We start from the raw sequence: 19,296 nt of genomic DNA, 5'->3' as shown, positions 1-19,296 counted from the left end.
TTATTTATTGATAGATCTTTTTATAACTAATTTGTATCTAAATTTTGTACGTTCGCTGTTGGTACTGAACTAACCCATTAGGGTAATGAATTATTTATTAACACCTGACTGGCATTGGCTCATGTTTTTTAATGTGCCTCTAGGTTGAATACGATTCGTTTCGATGTGCACAGATAGCTCGATATTGTATAAACGGGGTTCATAAATGTGGTATTGACTTCGTGATACTCACTTTATTCATTAACGTGATGAGTGTAGAGAGAGCGCCTCGAACTTGATTGGTAGCGATTTCTCCTGTGTACATTGGAGCAACTGTGTAGACAATTCCGTAGCCCAGGCCAGAGAACATGCGCGCCACGTACAGGACAGCAACAGACTTGGCCACGATCACCAGGATCCACCCGAGGATGAAGGGCACCGCTCCGAGGAGCAGCGTGGTCTTCCTCCCAAACCGATCCGCGAAGTAGGCGGAGGGGATCGGCGTCAACGCTGAGCACAGGATCATTATCGAGACTATCCATGATCCCTCGTCGTGTGAAGTTGGTATCTTACTCTCAGGTGACTGTAGGTACGGTAATGTAGGTGAGGGCCAGCCGTAGCAGGTACCCGCAGTTGCGGTGATAAGCGTTGCTGAAATAGAAGAAAAAAAAAACAATTAAATTTGGGAAATTTCAAGGAAATTCCGATTAACCGATACATGTCGTAATACATGTCGTATTTGTCGTCTTGTATGCTGAAGTAATTACAAAACGTTGCATAAGATTCAATACTATTGATGATTATATTTCTTGTGAAAAGTGCAATGCCCGCCACAAGGTGTTAGGTTTACTGTTTATCTGTGCGTTTAGACACACATGTTTACATGTAGATAAATGTCGGTGTAAGCTGCTATACAGTTTGAAAGCGTGTGTGTGTGAGTTTAGTGTCTGCGATGTGCTAAAGCCTTGACTTTAATTATCGCAGTAAATAAATTGTGTATATCAATAGCACTGAAAACTTTAATTAAATAATGTTTAAACTACGACCCGTATTCATTCGTTATCTATATGGAAAACATGAAATGATGTAAGTCCTGTATACTTCATATTATTCATAAAGATTTATCCTCAAAACATTTTCCATTCGTTTGACTCGATAGGTAAGGTTTACTTAGCAGCGTCATTTCTTAAATAACTGAAGACTCTTATATCTTATCATGAATATCTATAGTTCAACCTTTGCGACATTAACGTGTACCCTAAATGTCCTTTCTTGTTTACATTTCCTTCAATTTGCAACCTGTAAAGTAAGGACTCGAATTCACGAAAAAGATTTAAGAACGTGCAAAGCGATATATCTAAAGAAACTGGTCTCAAACATGCTAATGCACGCACGACCTTCCTTCAAGCAAGCGGAACCTGGCAGTAGTCCAGAAACACATTGAAATAAAGAGAAAGAAAATGGACGCTTTACCTGTTACTGTAAACCTATCATTGAAATAATGGTTCGAACAGACTTTCACAATATATATTGGATAGTCGCAATATCTGGTTACAGATTGTGAATACATAACGGTAGAATAGAATAGGACTTGTTTTTAAATATTCTTGTGTTCTTAACTAATATAAAAAATTAATATTCTTTCAATTCTAAGACAGAAGATTCCGTACTTTTCACTGTCAATTAAATAACAGCGAGTAAAACCTAGTTGTTCATAATTATTAGTTAAATGAATATGCTTAATTAGAATATTTACAAGTTGACGGATCGTTTAAATTATCTCTTTGTAAATTGCGCTGTTATCTTAATAATTGCTTTTCATTAAAGAATTTTATCTTAATTCTCGTGTTATTCTCAAGGATTATCCTTTTGTGATTCTCATTACACTGATAGAGATCCTAAACGTGAATTAGGATTAAAAACCCAATTAGTTGAGTTGTTTCTTTCATTAATGTTAAGCTAGTGTGATAAGCTAGACCGTCGAGCAAAGGTAAACGGAAATTGATACGAAGAAAATTACGGCTGAGCTGTGAACACAGTTTGCAACTTCCTCTTATTGTCATAAGTCATAAAATTGCTGATTTATCGCCTGTTTTACGTTTACCAATTACTTGTACATGCATAAAATCTTGTTTACGATGTATGACAGGTAATAGAGTATCAATAAGTGTCAAAGTAGTCTTTAAGAACAACGGTAATACTGCAATCACATTCGTAATTTTATGAGTAAGTGTTTAACGTTGACCTATGCTTATGCAACTTTTTATATTTCAACTCAATCTCCGTGCTCTACATTTATTTCTTCATAAAAAAGATAATGTATAGTATTTGTGAGTTGTTTTATCATCGATTCGCGTCTTTATCTCCACGAAAAAGTATAACAACAATCATGCCTTTACACAACAATGTCCATGAGGGGCGCAAGCAAAAAGATCGAATTTACAACCACGTGACTCTACCAGGCGAGGTTTAAAGTTCACTTTGACATAATACGAAGACTGGGAATAACGTGAACAGTTAACACGCGCACATGTACTGTGACAAACTTCCTGTCATAGTAAAAACAAGTTTGGGAGTGGCACTATCAAGTCTTATCGGGCGCTAGTGAATACTTCTGACCACTCGTACATACTCGACATTTCTCGGAGATATCTGATAATAATTATGACAGATCTATTTCATGACAATAATGTGTGATTAGAAAGTTGTGATGCGTATCTGCAGACTATATTCACAGCCATAAGGTATTCGTTTCTGGAAATTGGCGTGATAGTGTTTTATCTGCATGATGCAGAGATAATCCTACTGACCAGTATTCCGCTGTTATCAGTGATTGTTTGTATCGGATTTACATTTGTATATGCTTCGATTCTCAAACCATTTTAGATTACTTATGACCTTTCAACTTTTTCATTCCACATTAATGTTAAAGTTAATAATTGTAAATCTAGAAAATAATCTACTAATCATTAAAATATGAGGTACTTCCAGATTTAGTAAGATTTTCAAACATAACTGATGTGCGCTTCGTATATAAGTTTTATCAGTGAACTCATAACACGTAGGTACTCGAGTGGGCATCGAACCGAGCGGGCAGTTGGAGCTGCTTAATATTTCAGTATATCCCACGTACGTGCCGTTTTCCAAGGAGCGTCTTTGAGTCTGGATCTAACTTTAATAACAAACACGTACATAGTTAGAAGAGAACTGAATCAAACTGAAAGCTAAAGTTTACATGCTGGCCGCGTTGTGTTGCTTACTGATGGAGGACGCCACGCCCACGCGCCTCCACGTAAATATCTCGTGCTCACTCGTGAAGCTTCACAAGAAATATACAACAAACACGTGAGCGACTTAGGGAACTAGAGGTTAAATACACGCGCGAAAAAACGTGGTTTTTATGACAAGATAAACTCGTTTATTGCGGTAAGATATGAGTTGCAACATATGAGGACAGACGGGTAGACGTTTCTTCTTTAAATATCTTGTGGGTCAGAATGCGAGTCATTTTTCTCGCTGACCGCGGAAAGACAGTTGCGTCTGTGAGCGTCCGAAATTGTTTCGACGTCAGCTGTAAACACAGCGAAAACGTATAATTTATATAGCAGCAGACACAGGGAACGAATGCCGATTGCCAGTTGGCTGGCACTATCAACGACTCTTCAATTTATAGTTATGTATCGAATCCAACGTGCCGGTGTCGACTGCCGCGCGGCTTTTAAGTCACGTGAACATTAATACATACGTTTTTAAGATTTCTCGGTCAATGGGATTATCACTCATTACGAAACAAATGAAATACAGACGTAAATGAATCTTTACTTTTATTGTATTTGGCAAGGCACGCTTTTATTGATAGTTTTTCTATGAGATATTTAAAGGTTGGTGAAATTTTTTTTTACATAGTACGATACTTTTGCATATAAAAAATGAGTTGTACTCCGTTTTGCTGACAAGCGTAGCCATGAAATAGTATAATGAAAAACGGAATATTTACTACGATGACACAATTTATATTCGTATTTTGTATTCTTCTATTAATACATTTGCTTTTGTTATTTTTTCACGTAGATATAAAACGATGTCTAATGACGTTAGTGGGAAAATAGGTTAAGATGATTTCTGCAAATCGTTTCATTTAGTGCAGAAGTTTAACAGAGCTAATTTCCTCTACTTATTATTATTCTTTTTTACTTATTTACAAATTCATTTACAGTACTAAAACCTCTTTGTTGTTCTTCTATCTTTTTTAAACGTTGTACTTGTTAAAACTCAAGCACTTCATATCATCTTGGAAATTTAACTCATATATTTTAATCTTGTGATCAGGCGGGCAGTAACTTAATAAAGAACGAATACAACTGACATTGAAAAATAGGTTGGAGTTTATGAAAAATCGGTTTTAGTTGCGGGGTTTAGGGAAGTCGAGTTTAAATTAAAATCGAGGTGATAGATAGGTATTCTTTTGTTAAAGAAAACATCTGATTATGTAAAATCATTTTATGGATTTTGTGTCAAAAATAGTTTATTCTGTATGTGTATATTTTTTTTACGCTTTGCTGAAGTTTAACGTTCCGCCTAAGTCTTAGGATTTATTTATACATACCTACGTTAGTCAGACAGAACGAGCATATAAATTTGTAACATCGTAGTCATTTTAATGGTAGGTATACACAAGCTGTCCACTAATAAATAGTTTTTGCAAAACACACAATGTTAATGAAGGAAAACAGAGTTAATCCAAAGAATTGTGTTTATTTTTAGCTGTTTTTAACTATTGTTCGGGATTAAGAATAAATTGTATTTTTACTTAATTTTTCAATACGAGTTTAGTCTAAAATCATCGATAAATCAATAAAACCACGCGGTTTCATTTTTGTGTATCATTTGTACGGCACTTTACAATAGCGTGTGAGGTGGGCATGAGGTCGCGGCGCGGGGCGCCTCTCGTCGCCCGGCGCCCGCGGCCCGCCCGCAACGCGCGCCGCGCCGGTGACGTCACGCGCCGTCACACAAAGGGTGCGTTTACCACACACTGACATCAGTGACATTTATTAATTGCAATTTTCAAGAAGATTAATATGTAGCGTACTGTTGTATAATGCATGGTAAAAAGAACCTGGATTCTGAATGTAAGAATTCGGGGTAATGGTAAAGCGGAACTAATGTAGTTTTAAATTTAAGCCTTATGGGACGCATCCTTATTCCTATAAGCGTCATTTTCAATCTTTAGATGTGCTCTAAAAAACAAGTTTGAATTGAAAATTACATCCAACGTAAACCCGCAAAGCAATTCACAAATTACAAAAATAAGAAAAATATTTTACACAAAAATGTAGCAAAATGATTGTCGCCAAGACAGATTCGCTGCGTGCTCGACACGCTAAGTGTGAACGTGTCCTAACAACACATCTCAGAATAACAATAATTGTGACTGTGATATTGTATCGTACGACAATGTGCCCGTTACTAAAGTTGTACAAATATCGCTACGTATGAGTGCGGTGTTCAGTAGAACAATGAGTAAATTTGGCTCTACAAAAAATAAATTAAAAATATTTTCAATAAGGAATAATTGCCGTTTGAAGAGCGGACATATTTAGAGCCAGTGACAATTACATTCAATGGAGCAACATAGATATGATGTGATTTATGTCTGTGGTCAACGTTTTTTTTATCAATCTGTGTCGTTCGAGTAATAGGATTGTCGCTGTACCGTCGCTCTTCGCTCTACTGAATAACCGCTTTAAGTAGCATTGTTATCGCAGGAATTTGCTCCGGTGAATGCGCGCTTTCATAACCGATTATAAATGCAACTTAAGAATGAACTGATTATTCAAATATATTACAAGAATTTTGGTTAACAATGTAAGAAATTTGTTTTGTCAACATGTTTACTTGCTTTTAAATGTTATAAAGCCTGCTTTTATTTTGACAAATGTTGTCCTATTTCACATTGATCTTATATGGTTGAAATGTTGACTTCTTGTGATCTAGAAGCTGCCAGTCAACAAGAGACTTCAAAGTGAACCATTTCAGCATCTGACGCATTGAGTGATTGGCATTGTATAAGCAATGAACTTCAAGACTTCAGTCACCAATGAAGTGGTGAGCGAATTGTGAATGTCAGTTTTGAGATTTCAATGTCAAGATGCGGGCGATTTGCCCTTCAATATGGTTGGTGGTTTCCAGACGGAAAACAAGTGATTTGTTTAAAAAAATGAACAATACTTTAAAGTTTTTTTCCTTAATACTTTCACAATAGTACAGGGACATATTCTGGATTCGAAAACAAATCTCTACCAAGGTCTTGATGGATAAAGTGTAGTAAGTAAAAAGGTTTTAGTTAACATAACACCTGACGTAAACTCAAAGCCTTTCGTAAAGCCACTTTTCTTACGTGAATAAAATATATATCTGAATAATTTAATCTTAGAATTGGCAACCAAATCCCCTCGGATAAAAGTAGAGTTGCAAACATCGGAGGATTCGAAGCAGGAAGGACAAGTCTATGAAAGGTAGCTAAGGTAGGTTTATAAGATGACTTTAGTACGATTTTATCAAAATAGCCCGGATAAAGGTGTACTCACTTGATCGCGTTCGTAGCGAACAAGACCCTTGGAAACGTTTCACTGTTATTATGCTTAGCACTTCAATATTACGATCGATATCGGCAAACGGAATTGGTGTACCTATGCCTTTTATGTATATTGTAGCCATGGTAAGACTTCGTGATTGGCCCGCAATACCGATAAGGGAAAACAGTACGCATAGACGTCCGTCGAAGCGTGAAAATAATTGTATTTTCATAGAACAATAAATGAATAAAATTATCATAAGTATTAGAGAGCGAGAGAGCCTGGAAGTGGCTATTATTCAGTTCACAAAGACTGAGAATTTCAATTTCCGATTCCACCCCAGAGTGTAGTTATATTAGAACAATTAATTCTTCTATCTGATTTGCTGTGGAATGGAAATATTTATATATAGAGTGTTCAGTTTGTAACTCTACATACTCTCAAGACTGTTTTAATAGGAATCGATTGAATTGTATTATTAGGCAATACTAATTTTTACATAAATTTTAGATCTCATAAGTACCAAGGTCTCATCACCTTTGGCACTATTATGCCCTGTTTTGAACCCCCTCTATACACTGTTTTCAAATCAACCAATAATGTTATTTATCATGAGACATTCTTATCGCGACGTGGGGTGGAATCAGTCGTGAACATGTGCTGATAATGAAAAATCCCGGGATTTTTTATATCAATAAACTTCTAGTCTATACCTACTTACATACGCTTAAAACAAAAAGTAAAATTACACTTATCCTACGAAAATTGTAAACGCAAAAGTTTGTATGTAGGGATGTTTGTTACTTTTTCAGGCAAAAACCGCTAAACAGATTTAGACCAAACTTGGTAAACAGATTATTTATGAGCAGGATTAACACATAAGATAAGAGTTATTCCGATTTTATTTTCCCGGGGGACTATTGTCGATTGGAAGCGGGCGGGTCCGGAGGCAGCAGCTAGTGTTAAATATAACGATGTAAAATAATTACATCATAGGAATATACCTACTTCCTGCTTGAACAGTTTCTATTCATCATATCGATATAACATTATTATATTGTATCAACACTAGCGCACGTGTCGGGAACACGTGGTCCCGAACACTAGCACATTTATAGCTTTAGGTTCAAGACCTCGTGACGTCAACCTGTTAGTATAACGAACCTACTCAGTGGTAAGGGAAAATATACCAATTAGGTTAGTCCATTCCTTTCGCAGAGAATTAGATGGGTCATAAAGAGCGCTAATTAAGTCATTTGTCGGCACCTTTTTGGCGCCTCACGCAATAGTTACACAACAGATAAATATACAAATATAATGTATAACACGAACTAATTATATACAGCATCGTTCGTCTTTTGGGTTCCGTAATCAAGGGGACAAAGGGAATTTTGCCGTGTGTTCGTCCGAGCCTATAGCTAATGAACCGTTATGGCTAGACAGTTGAGATTTTTACAGATAATTTCTTTGTATTGGTTCTATAATAAGAAATAATATAAATTATGTAAAACCGGAGTTAAGCAACAGTTTAAGTTAGTTCATCGCGTCTGCTCATGATTAAGGACTCCGGTTGGGTCCGAAACTAGTCGGGCTACCCCGATAAATACGCGTGAGTAAACCGTTACATCATTTAATAATAATAGTTCATCATAAGTTTATAGGCCTCTCCTTTATAGGCACTTGGAGAGGCCTATGTCCAGCAGTGGACTGCGATAGGCTGATGATGATGATGATCAGTTTATAGTTTCAGTACAAATTTGATGAACATTTTCCAACTTATTTATGCGGGACAGTCAATGTCGCGAGCCCAACTCATACTCGATTCGTAATTCTCAATCTCTTTTTTTTATAAATTTTTAAAGTGGTGTCTCTAAATTGAAATAGAATGGAGCTAACTAAGCACACTTTAAAATAAAAATTCGAGCTCCAATTTTCAAACATCTGTGCCCGATAAATGCGAAAAGCAGAAATACAATGGAGTATCGTTTGTTTACCTTCCTTGTTTGTTGTATTAACCTATTCTGGGAAATTGTATGGTATTGCTTTAACGGGATATTGTTGTAGGGCCAATCTACAACTCTATTGAATTGAGGGATAATATTGTTCATGCCTACGTTACCTTAGACATTTTTATCATGATAAAATTTTCATTTTTCATCGAAACTTATTCAAATATAATATAGTATGTATTCTATATGTATACATGCCGTAGTGTCTGCGAATGTCAACAGAATTTGGCACAGTTTTTCTCTTTATTATTTGAATAATCACGATGACTTGTAATGGTACTTTTCACCCTGTTACGAACTATGAGCTGAAATCATTTCACATTTTTGTAAGTTCAGCTATAAACAAAACCTTTTTATACCATTTAAAGGTATATAAAATCGTAATGCGTAGTTAATAATCCGCCAATGAAAATGCGTTGCAGTCTTAGCGAATAAACGATAGAAATCTGATTAGTGTATTAAATGCAAATGGCCGACAATATCTAAATTCTTTCACGGTGTGGAACGTCAGTTAAAATGTATCGGATTCTTAACTCAATTGTGAAGATTTACAATCGAGAATTACATGTTTTCCTTTGAAAAAATTACAAGTATTTTTTAAATAAAAAAAGTAATGTTTCTAAGAAGTATCTAATAAGGTAAGATAAAAAATAATTAACCACGATAAAAAATAAGTGTTGGTATTTAAGTTATAATGAGTTTATTTCAGTAGTATTCATGGAAATGTTCCACATAGGTATTGTTATGTTACTAACTAGCGTGGCCGAGAGGAAAGATTTATGTCTGAAATATAAATTATGTATTTTAAATTAGTTCATTAAGAATTTATCAAAACACACTCTTTTGATACGTGTCTGACCAATTTTGTGATAGTTTTAAAGAAATCGTTCAGATATACATAAACGAGTAATTAAATAAGGCAAAGTTACGATTATGCAAAGAAAATTGGTAGCCAATCAAATTTATGACCGTGAGTACCGTGGTTTAACCGCGATATTTACTTTTAATATTCGTTAATAAAGCGACAACAATAATTCATCATCTGTTAACAATTTCTAATGCATGGCTGTGACTATTCATGGGATATTGGTGGCAGACGGACAGACAGGCTCCAGCGCTTCAGTAATAGGGTTTCCTTTACCTATAGGTACGAAACCGTAGAATAAATGATTTCATTTCATTTTATGAGTTGAACTCAGTATGTTTACTATAGATACAAAAATATTTTTGTTGCTGGAATCTGCGCTTGGCTTTCTGTCATGCCTTGTTGAATACCTGGCTGAATAAATAAACAACTATAATGGATCTGTCAACATGATACAATTAGGCTATGCTTTTAATACTCTGTTACTATGGGTAACGAATAGTACTATCAAATAATAAAGCTTATTTTTTTTTAAATTATATTTCATTTACGCATATTTTCAGGTTCGCTCTACTAGTTTCGGACCCAACCGGAGTCTTTATGACCTAACGCCGAAGTCGCGTGTCAAAAGAGTTTTTAATATAGCTTCCGTAATGTAATAATCAACTTGTAATTGACGTTAAACGATTTGCTGAAAGCAGTTTTAATGGATATATCGAATGTCTTACAACATATAATATATTATACAGCGGTTGAGTATACAAATAACATCATATATCGTCGCTCTGGCTACCGATAGTCAAGTGTTTGGCATTATCCCACCAAGGCGCGTTATAGCAATCAATGTCGAGTAGTCGCTTGTTCAGTCACTGGACGGTAAACACGGGCGTACATGCAAACATACATACATACATCCTAACATAGTATAAGTGGCTAAATAGGTCATGATTGGTCGAAGAAGAATGGACTCTTGGTGTTTGAATTATAAAAATATTAGAGTAAGTATTCTTTTGTTAACAAAGAATTTTAAAGTATAATCTAAGGAGTTTCGAAGGCTTTTGTGACGCAACGTGGGAAAGGCCTATGTCCAGCAGTGAACCATGAAAGATTGGGTAGAACGATTGAAGGAGTTTCAGAGCAATGAGGTCTTTTTAAAATTAGAAGGATGAGGATATTCCGAGTTTGCAGAGCTGTATATATGCATTTATACTTTTATCATTGAAACTACTTTGTTGTTGGGAATTCTAGTCTTATTAAGAGGCCTCCTTGGTAGAGTTTAAGAACAAACAGGGGTAAATGACCGAAGAAGATTAATGTTTGGTTTTCCAGGTGTTTTTCAAAATACGAAGAATTCAAGAGTATTATTTGTAAATAAGAAACTCAGCATTTATTTATTGACACTTGAGCGTAGTTTATGTTGCTATTACGTGAATAATTAAACGAATTCGGTTTCTATACTGTTTCGTATTTCACTTTTTATGCATAATTATGTTTTTAAATAGAATAAGTACTTGTTTACAATTAGTAAAATTAGATGATTCATTATATTGATGCTATCAAATTGCACATTTCTATTGAATTACGAGTTATTATAATTATGACGTAATGTAATTAAATAATTATCATCCGGTTCAATTTGTTTGTTGTGTACCGTGCTATATTATTGCGGACTGTATTTATATGAAAGTTATCTTTGTCATTAACCTACACATAAGACAAAAAATTATATTTTAAACTCAAAGCTGAATTAAATGCACTAATAGGCTTCCAGTAAACGCTGTATTAATAATATATAAAAGCTGCATATGATAGACTTCATAATAAAATCAACCATCAAAAACTAATTTACGACTTGTTTATATTTCAATAACATATTGACAGAGGCAGGCAAGGCAAAGTCGCGAGATTAAGCCAGTATGATGTGAATATAAGCTATGAACATTTTGTTTTATTTACGCGCAATTTATTTATCTCACACTTGTTACGAGTGACGCGATATGGAAACTTTTCGATTTAATTCGACGAAATGTTTATTACATCTAAATATGTCAGATTGTCAGCTGTTGTAGAAACGAGACAAAAAAGTTGATAGTATCGGAGTTTCTCGATTGTACTCAAGTTAATTCAATGCAAGAGTAATGTCAAATGTCAAGGTAAAAATATTATGACAACGATAAATATGATCTTTTTTCTCTCAGAATCTTTACTGATAATTCAAATTAAAAACAACACACGATACACAAGTACAAATTACAAAAACTGATTTGGTGCAATAATTTTTAAGCATATAAGATTAAAAATTACAAGAACTTTGTACCTTAAAAACACAAGTCATTTACCGTGAGTCAGTTTTCAATTATGGTGTAAGGTACTGACGTCATCTCAGATTGAAGTTTAATCTCCAAGTGAAAAAGACGCAGACGTTTATCGCTAATACTGTTACATATCAACATTTCTAAGAAACTGTCTTTGAAGTGGAACAAACGTTGGCAGGCTATTGTTTATAAACATGGCCGCCGCGTCGCTTCATCGTATCCACTGTTCTGTCCGCGAGTGTGAATCGCAGAAAATCGCAATCGAACTGTAAACTATCGGATGTCAATGACATTCCCGACTAACTGGGCTTGTGGAAGACATGTTATACGGTACTAATTTCTTCACAAACACGTAAACGATGTCTATTCAAATGACTATTGTGTCAGTACAGCGTTTTCGCGTGTCCATGCGTCGTAAACGTAGTTTTAGGGTATTTTTATAATGATAAGGGGAAGGAACGTTCGTAATGCATTAGCATATGATGATTCACATGACGTAATCAACAATTCGTAACATCAAACACCTAAAATATTCAATAAATATGAAGTTATCCGAATACAAACTGCTTTAAATACTTACTAACAATTTGTTTGTTCATTCCAGTCATTTGGAGAATAAATATTGAATAAGTTATAGAGTAAATAAGGGAGGTCGATGAAGTTCGTATTTGCTTATAAATACATTATGCTAGAACACAAAGGTATTGTCTAGACTGGGTTTAAAACAGTCACAAAGTTACGAAGACTCTCTAAAGGAAATCGGATTAATAAGTCATTTAGTGTTAACAACATTCGATCTTGTTAAATATAAACTCGAATGTCGAGGAAAGGGATTCGTATCACAAACATACATTTATGAGTTGTAAAATCATGGTTGTTCTATTGACAGTGGCATAGTTATGCAATGAATAATAGTTCTTGATGTATGACTTTTACAGTTACAATAAGGACGATTGTTGCGTGTAAAGCTTGTACCTACGAAAGATGGATTAAACTTAATTACTAATCGAAAACATTTCCCCTTTCACCTACCGTTTAATAATCATAAAATTCAAATTAACTATGTATATTAGAAATATGCATTTTAAGTGCATACGTACAAGGAAAACGTGTTTGTGTTATCGAACGTTTGAAAATGAATAACCGATAATAATTTGTATTGATAAACTCTTGCTGAGTTGTAGTGATTTGTTTTATTGTATATTTTGCATCTAGGTAAAAGAGGAACAGGAAAGGTCTTAACTGATTTTAAATAACACTTTATTATTTGCATTCTTAAGCAATTACGTTAGTCATTTTTAGGTATCTAAAGGGTAAAAAGGATCGACTTTTACTGAGAATCCGCAGCCTGTCTGCAGCCTGTGAACTCTTTGTTATAGCTAGACACTAGACTACAACTGTATTTTTGTTGCCGCTATAGTGAATAATATCGAATTTAAACAACGTTTGATGGTGGTTTTTTTATTTGTTCGAAACTCTCACTGTCCAATTTGGACTTGACCGGTTTTTATCCTCATTTTGCAGATGCTTACTTCAGCAACAAAATTAAATTCATTACTTTGCATAACTAAGGCCTCATCAAGGCCTTACGTATAAAATTAATAACATTCTAAATACAGAACACAATCTACTGTCATTATAATTTTAAATGAACTGATTGTTACAATGTAGAGCTATCTTCAGTTGGATACATTGTAGAGAATGAGGTTACTTAACTGCGAGAAACGGCAAATATTATTTGTGCAAAGTAATTATTAGGTAGTGTCGTGATGGCCTTGTCTTAACTTAGGTATGTACTTTCTGCATTGTAATAAGACACCACTGTCAAACAGTGTTTTCCTTAACCGTTTGTCTTCGGGGTGAAACCTGGATATCAAATATTTCAATCTGTAATTGCTAAATGCTTAAAACTTCCCTATATGGGATAGGAATTGTGTATAACAATGAGAAAAAAGGTATTATGTTATTAATCTCAGGTGGAATGTTCGTAATTTTATTTTTAGCTTTGTTGTCAGGTTAATTCGGGTTTCCAAGCATCGGTATCAGTGAGACATGTTCATTAAATTTTGACAGCCGTGTATGACGTCTTGTAACTTGTTTTCGAGATCACAAAGGTCAAATGATATGTGGAAAACGGTCACCTAGTCAAAACATGATCCTATCGAACGTGGTGATTACTTAGATGATTGTGTTACACCAATTATTTACAAATTTAAGAAAAGATTACAGTTACAAATTATCAGGGGTAGTCATGTGACGAAATGTTTGATAGTTCTCTGAGTGATATGAGATGACCTGTAACGTGGATGTCTTGTCACTGGCGATAACATGCCCGTCTCACTAATCGGGTAAGTGCAGGGGGCCTACCAGCACATTCGAATGTAATAACTTTACTGTTGTTGAAGACAGAAGCTTTTCAACGCCGTGTAGAGGTCTGTTTTGCTTCCACAAGAGGAATACTACTTCACGACGTCTCGGTAAGTCCTTATTAAGCTTTTTTACTGCAGACTTTTCTACTTTAAATGCCCATTATCTATCTTCTTTTCTTTTTTTATTACCGACTCCTGCAATAACGGTTTTAATCATGTTATCGCTTAGGCTCACAAAGTTTCAAGTCACAGGCACAAAGACGTCCAGACCCAAAACAAGTCGATTGGAGATGTGAACTACTAGTCCTGGCAATTGCTATCACTTGTAAGTCTATCTCAAGAGACAAGAGACTACTTCTCTGAAGTTACTCGATAATAATGTTACTGTAAGATCACTGTCTAACGATAGCAAGAATACAAATATTTCCACGTTTGCAAGGAAAAATACAGGCCATAACATTGAGATGTTATTAAACAATTACGTGACAATTGATATAGTTTACAACAATTGGCTCTCGTATGTAACGCGAAAGTGAATACATTAACAAGATCAGCTTTTGTTAAATATTATATTAAAGTTCAAATACATAACTGGCCTATTGGTCTAGTGGTTATTGGTCCAGACTGCTTTACCGGAGGTCGTGGGTTCAATTCCCACCCAAGCCGTTTGCATGTTAAGGACGATCATTTATCTGGTATTTACTTAGACATATATAAATATGTCTATCAGTTGTCTAGTACCCATCATACACGCTTGGCTTGGTTTAAGACTAGATGGCGTTGTGTGAAAGTTGTGCAATATTAGTAATATTATATTAAAAATATACCTAAATCAATGTTGTCAGGATGTCTTGAGGCATTGACAATTGCTTATAGAATTCAATTACGCAATGGCTACTAGTTGATATTGGCTTGTTGTCAACACAAATCTTTATTTGAAGATCAAAGGTAATTCGTGACGTTTCCGATTGCAGTTCTATATTTATGGTCAACTTATATGCAGCAACGTTGTAGCGCAATACTACCTATTAATATTGTATTATTCAGGCAAAAGAATAATTCAAGCTTAAGATTCGAAGTAAAAATAGTCGACGTATCGATACGGACTGTTAAACAACGAATTGAAAATTCTTCTTTTAAAAAGTGGATCACTGATATTCTAAGCAATAAAAAAAGGGCTGTGAGTTGTTATATACCTTATTATTTAATGTATATTTTTGTACACAAGTGCCAGTACCAAAATCACGCAGATAACACAAAGATTATTTGTATAAAAAGGTTTAACACATTACGATCTCGTGACGAATCACACCTGTGGACTCTATCTATTTAATTTTGTTTATTTAGGTAATCCGAAAATAGTGTTATGCGATATTATTTATTTGATCATGATGATTCGTGATAATTAGTATCATTATCAGTATGTTTAGCTACCTGAATAGTTTTTAGTGGAATTTATCTGATAAAAATGACTGCCGCTATAATATTAGAAGTTGTGAAGCGATTTTTTTTGAACTTGCATACTTTGCAACATTTTTAACCTTTATTCAATTACTCTTAATTTAATAGCAAGATGACTGTTATCTAAACACAACCTACGTATTCAATCATTTCAAGATATTATTAGAACATGACAAAGATTTAACTAATCAAGATAACACTTCAAAACGATGTCGATTGATAAGAATTGAAAATACAATAATATACAGGAAAATTGATTTAGGTATCTGTCAGCTATTATTGTGTATACATGTATAATTAAAGTTATCGCACAACGCTGATCAGGAAACGAGATATCTATATTATATATCATATATTGATAATTAGCTGCTAATTATATTTAATTAGTCATGCCAGATCTTTGTACTATAATCGTGATTGGCAGCGGTGACATAATGTAGTGTCTGGTGAAGAATGGCGTCTCTGTAAGAAAACTGCAGCCATCATACTTTAAGATGATCGATAAGGTCTCAAGACGCCAGAAAAAATGAATTTTAGATGTCCATAGGTTTGAGTAATTAACTCATTAGAATTATTTTAAAGAAATTGTCTCTTCTGGTAGACCTTAATTTTATTTAAATCATCACTATCGGGCTAGCCTTTTCCCAACAATGTTGGGGTGTTAATTTTATTCAAATAAAATTTAATATTTATTTTTCAAAAAAATAGTAACTAAAATTATAATTTATGGCTTTAAGGTGAAAACATGAATCTTTATTCTGTACCTACCAGAATCGCGAGAATTAAACACTAGGTTTTTAATTGAGTTCCTCTAATCGACGATTTATAACAGTTTCATGTAAATAACTTAAGGAAAATCCATAGCTATGTTGCTGAGGATATTCCATAATCGTCACTACATAAATTATAAGCAGCCATCAATTATAATAAGGCCAATTTATTGAGACTCAGTCCAAGAGAAGTAAATTGATTAAATATTCTGACAATCTGGAGAAAAAGAGAAAATTAAAAAAGTTTATCGAAAAGTATCTAGATACAAAATTGAACTGAATCGAAAACATATATACAAGAAAGAAAGAAATATGTTCATAAATGCAGCCAATAATATTTGATTTCCATTTCAGTCTGAAAATTAAAAACACTTCAAGTAAGTCAAGTATTTCCATGAATATTTTCTTGTTTATTTTTACCTTCATATGGTTCAATCGTTTTAATAGCGGTTTGTTTCATGTCGAAGGTATACAAAGAAAGTAAAGCCAAAGGAATTTATATTTATCATAATTCTTCGAAACGGAATATTAGACTTAAGTACCTAATTTATTTAATGTAGAGATGTGCTCAAAAAACAAAATCTGCACGCTTGAAGAAAACAATAAAACATTCTTTTAAATTTAAAATTCCTTCGAAACATTCTTCTTTTAAATTGGAGTTAATTTTTTTTTTCTAAATGGCTATTCGTTTAACCGAAGGAGTCTGTCTAGCCAGTAACGGTAGAGTCCGAAACAACTGCGCGGGGGTAGGCCCCTTGTAATTCCTTTTACCTGATACCAGACGCATTCTTGGAATGAATGGAATCCTCTATTAACTATAGATAACAAGCCACAGGTTGTAAAACGTCCCTGCCAGTAAATATTGGCGCAACATTTTAGAAAAGTAATTTGTTTTAAGTTTAATTAAATCTACAAATCATTAAAAAAAAAACTATGAGAATTCTTGAAATGTAGAGTAAATATAAGTCTGTGTTACGAATGAGAAGTTAATAAAAAACGTTTTATGTAACATAATAATGACATTAAAGAGAGCATGAATTGAAGGTATAATGCGAGAATAAGGTAACCGTACATTTTTAATGACTTATAAATCATTCGTTGGCGAGCAGTAAGTATGTTTGGCACCGCTTTCACGATGTCACGGCGCATTCGTAGGAAACTTACTATAAAGTAGAATCAAATATGATAAAAAATTGTACGGAGTTTATTTTTATTAGTACAGTGCTAAAAAATATTCGAGAGTTTATTAACCCTAAAGCAACGTAAATAAAATCACTCTTCATTTTTAATATTTTTAGAAAGCTCACAAAAAAATGTACGAATCAAAATGTTGAATGATTTACTAAATTAATATATTTCAATGGCTTCTTTATCTTATTTCGGAGAAGGAGTATTTAAGATATCTAGAACTCTTTGAATTTGGTTGGTAAACAATTTACGATCAATAGGTATTCTGTTTATTTAACGTACGTCAATTTATCCCGTCGTAAGAGAACACGATAACCCTCCATTAACCTTCGATTTTGTTGTGGTAATTTAGCGTTCAAGTGACATTCTCAATTACAGTCATTAAGAGAACGATGGTATCATATCATGTTCATAACAATAATTGTATTAGAAAACGTACTATTCACTCAAATTAAAAAAAAAAAAACCATATGGAACCACTCCTAAACTTAGGTTATGCGTCGGTGTCAACAATTTGACATCGACGTTTGATATAACAGCGTGTGTTAACGTGGGAAGTATAAAGAGGAACTTATGTTACAGTTTTTCCATGCATTACAAGTTGCAAAGTCGCTGCACAGCCATAACGAGTGGAGTTTGTAAAATGTGAAGACGTTAACTTGTATAAACATAAAATCATGCAACCTTAACGTGTTACGTACGAGTTTCTTAACTTTTCATGTAAATTGCATAATTATTCAGTACAATCAACACTGTTTATTCAAATTTTCTGGCTAGTGTTCACAAATAGATGTATCTATGTATTTTAGTGCAGAGATTACCATTTGCGTGAATGCTAATGCCAAAAACGTCAAGCTATATAAGTATTCGCTGAATATTAATAGAGACACGTGCGAGAGAGATACTTGTCCGAATTGTTGAATATTCTGGTTTTAAATAAAAGCCGATACAGGTTACAAAACGCTTGCGGCGTGGAATGTACCATTACTGTTAATTAATAAGTTTTATAATTTAGCCGCAGCAGTGTTAATGACAAGTTGACAGCTAGATGACATTGGTAGAGTTATGTTGATACCATATTTACTGTGCAGTGCTATAGAATACATGGGTACATTGTGTTTACTTAGGTATAATGTGGAACTGAGTGAGGCCATGTATCGTTTGCCTTCACATATTGTTTAAAGAGATGTGAAATACGAAGCATACGTGGACCCAACCTGAAGTCGTTCGGGAGTAACAAAACGCCAGTAGCGATGATTTAGAGTGAGTTCTTGGGTATTTAAATACACAATTTAAGTTGAGAGCGATAAAGCGGCGGCTGGTCTGACTGCGGTGGACACATGGCTGATGGCCGACACATGCGATAATGATAGGTTAGAAATCGTACTCACCACATAGTGCTGTTCCATATTCCTTCCAATGTGAACGAGTTTTTGCTGTCATCGCAATTCTTGTAGCAAGACTTCTAGTATATAACTGCGCGACTTTGGAATGAGATTATCTTGAGCACTGAATTTATTTATATATTAAAAATAAGAACATTAAATAAAGTAAAATGAAATCATCGTAACGATTATAAATATTAAAAATACAGAAGAACTAACTAAATATCACAATAATTATATATTCGATCTAATATTAAAAATGGGGTTTGAACAAAACGTTATAACCGATTAGGCTTCATTTTGATGGTTTATGTGTTGTTGGCTTGCTGGTTCATTGCGCGGGAAGGACGCGTGCGTGTCGTGGTAGCGCGACGGCC

General features: G+C 34.3%; 1 protein-coding gene across 1 annotated transcript in view; it reads right to left on the bottom strand.

Annotated features, from left to right (window-relative positions):
* LOC113507012 (facilitated trehalose transporter Tret1-like) overlaps positions 1 to 19,296 on the bottom strand; it is a 22,377-nt gene extending 3,081 nt beyond the window's left edge. The window contains exons 1-2 of the mRNA XM_026889869.1: positions 18,926 to 19,296; positions 233 to 630 (exon numbers count right to left, since the gene is read on the bottom strand). Coding sequence (XP_026745670.1) covers positions 233 to 630; positions 18,926 to 18,977 — 450 coding nt within the window. The 5' untranslated portion in view covers positions 18,978 to 19,296. The remainder of the gene's footprint in view (positions 1 to 232; positions 631 to 18,925) is intronic.

Source organism: Trichoplusia ni, unplaced genomic scaffold (genome assembly GCF_003590095.1).
Source record: "Trichoplusia ni isolate ovarian cell line Hi5 unplaced genomic scaffold, tn1 tig00000228, whole genome shotgun sequence".
Classification (NCBI taxonomy): domain Eukaryota; kingdom Metazoa; phylum Arthropoda; class Insecta; order Lepidoptera; family Noctuidae; genus Trichoplusia; species Trichoplusia ni.
The sequence above is the reverse complement of the archived record's forward strand: the minus strand, read 5'-3'. Positions and strand labels throughout refer to the sequence as shown.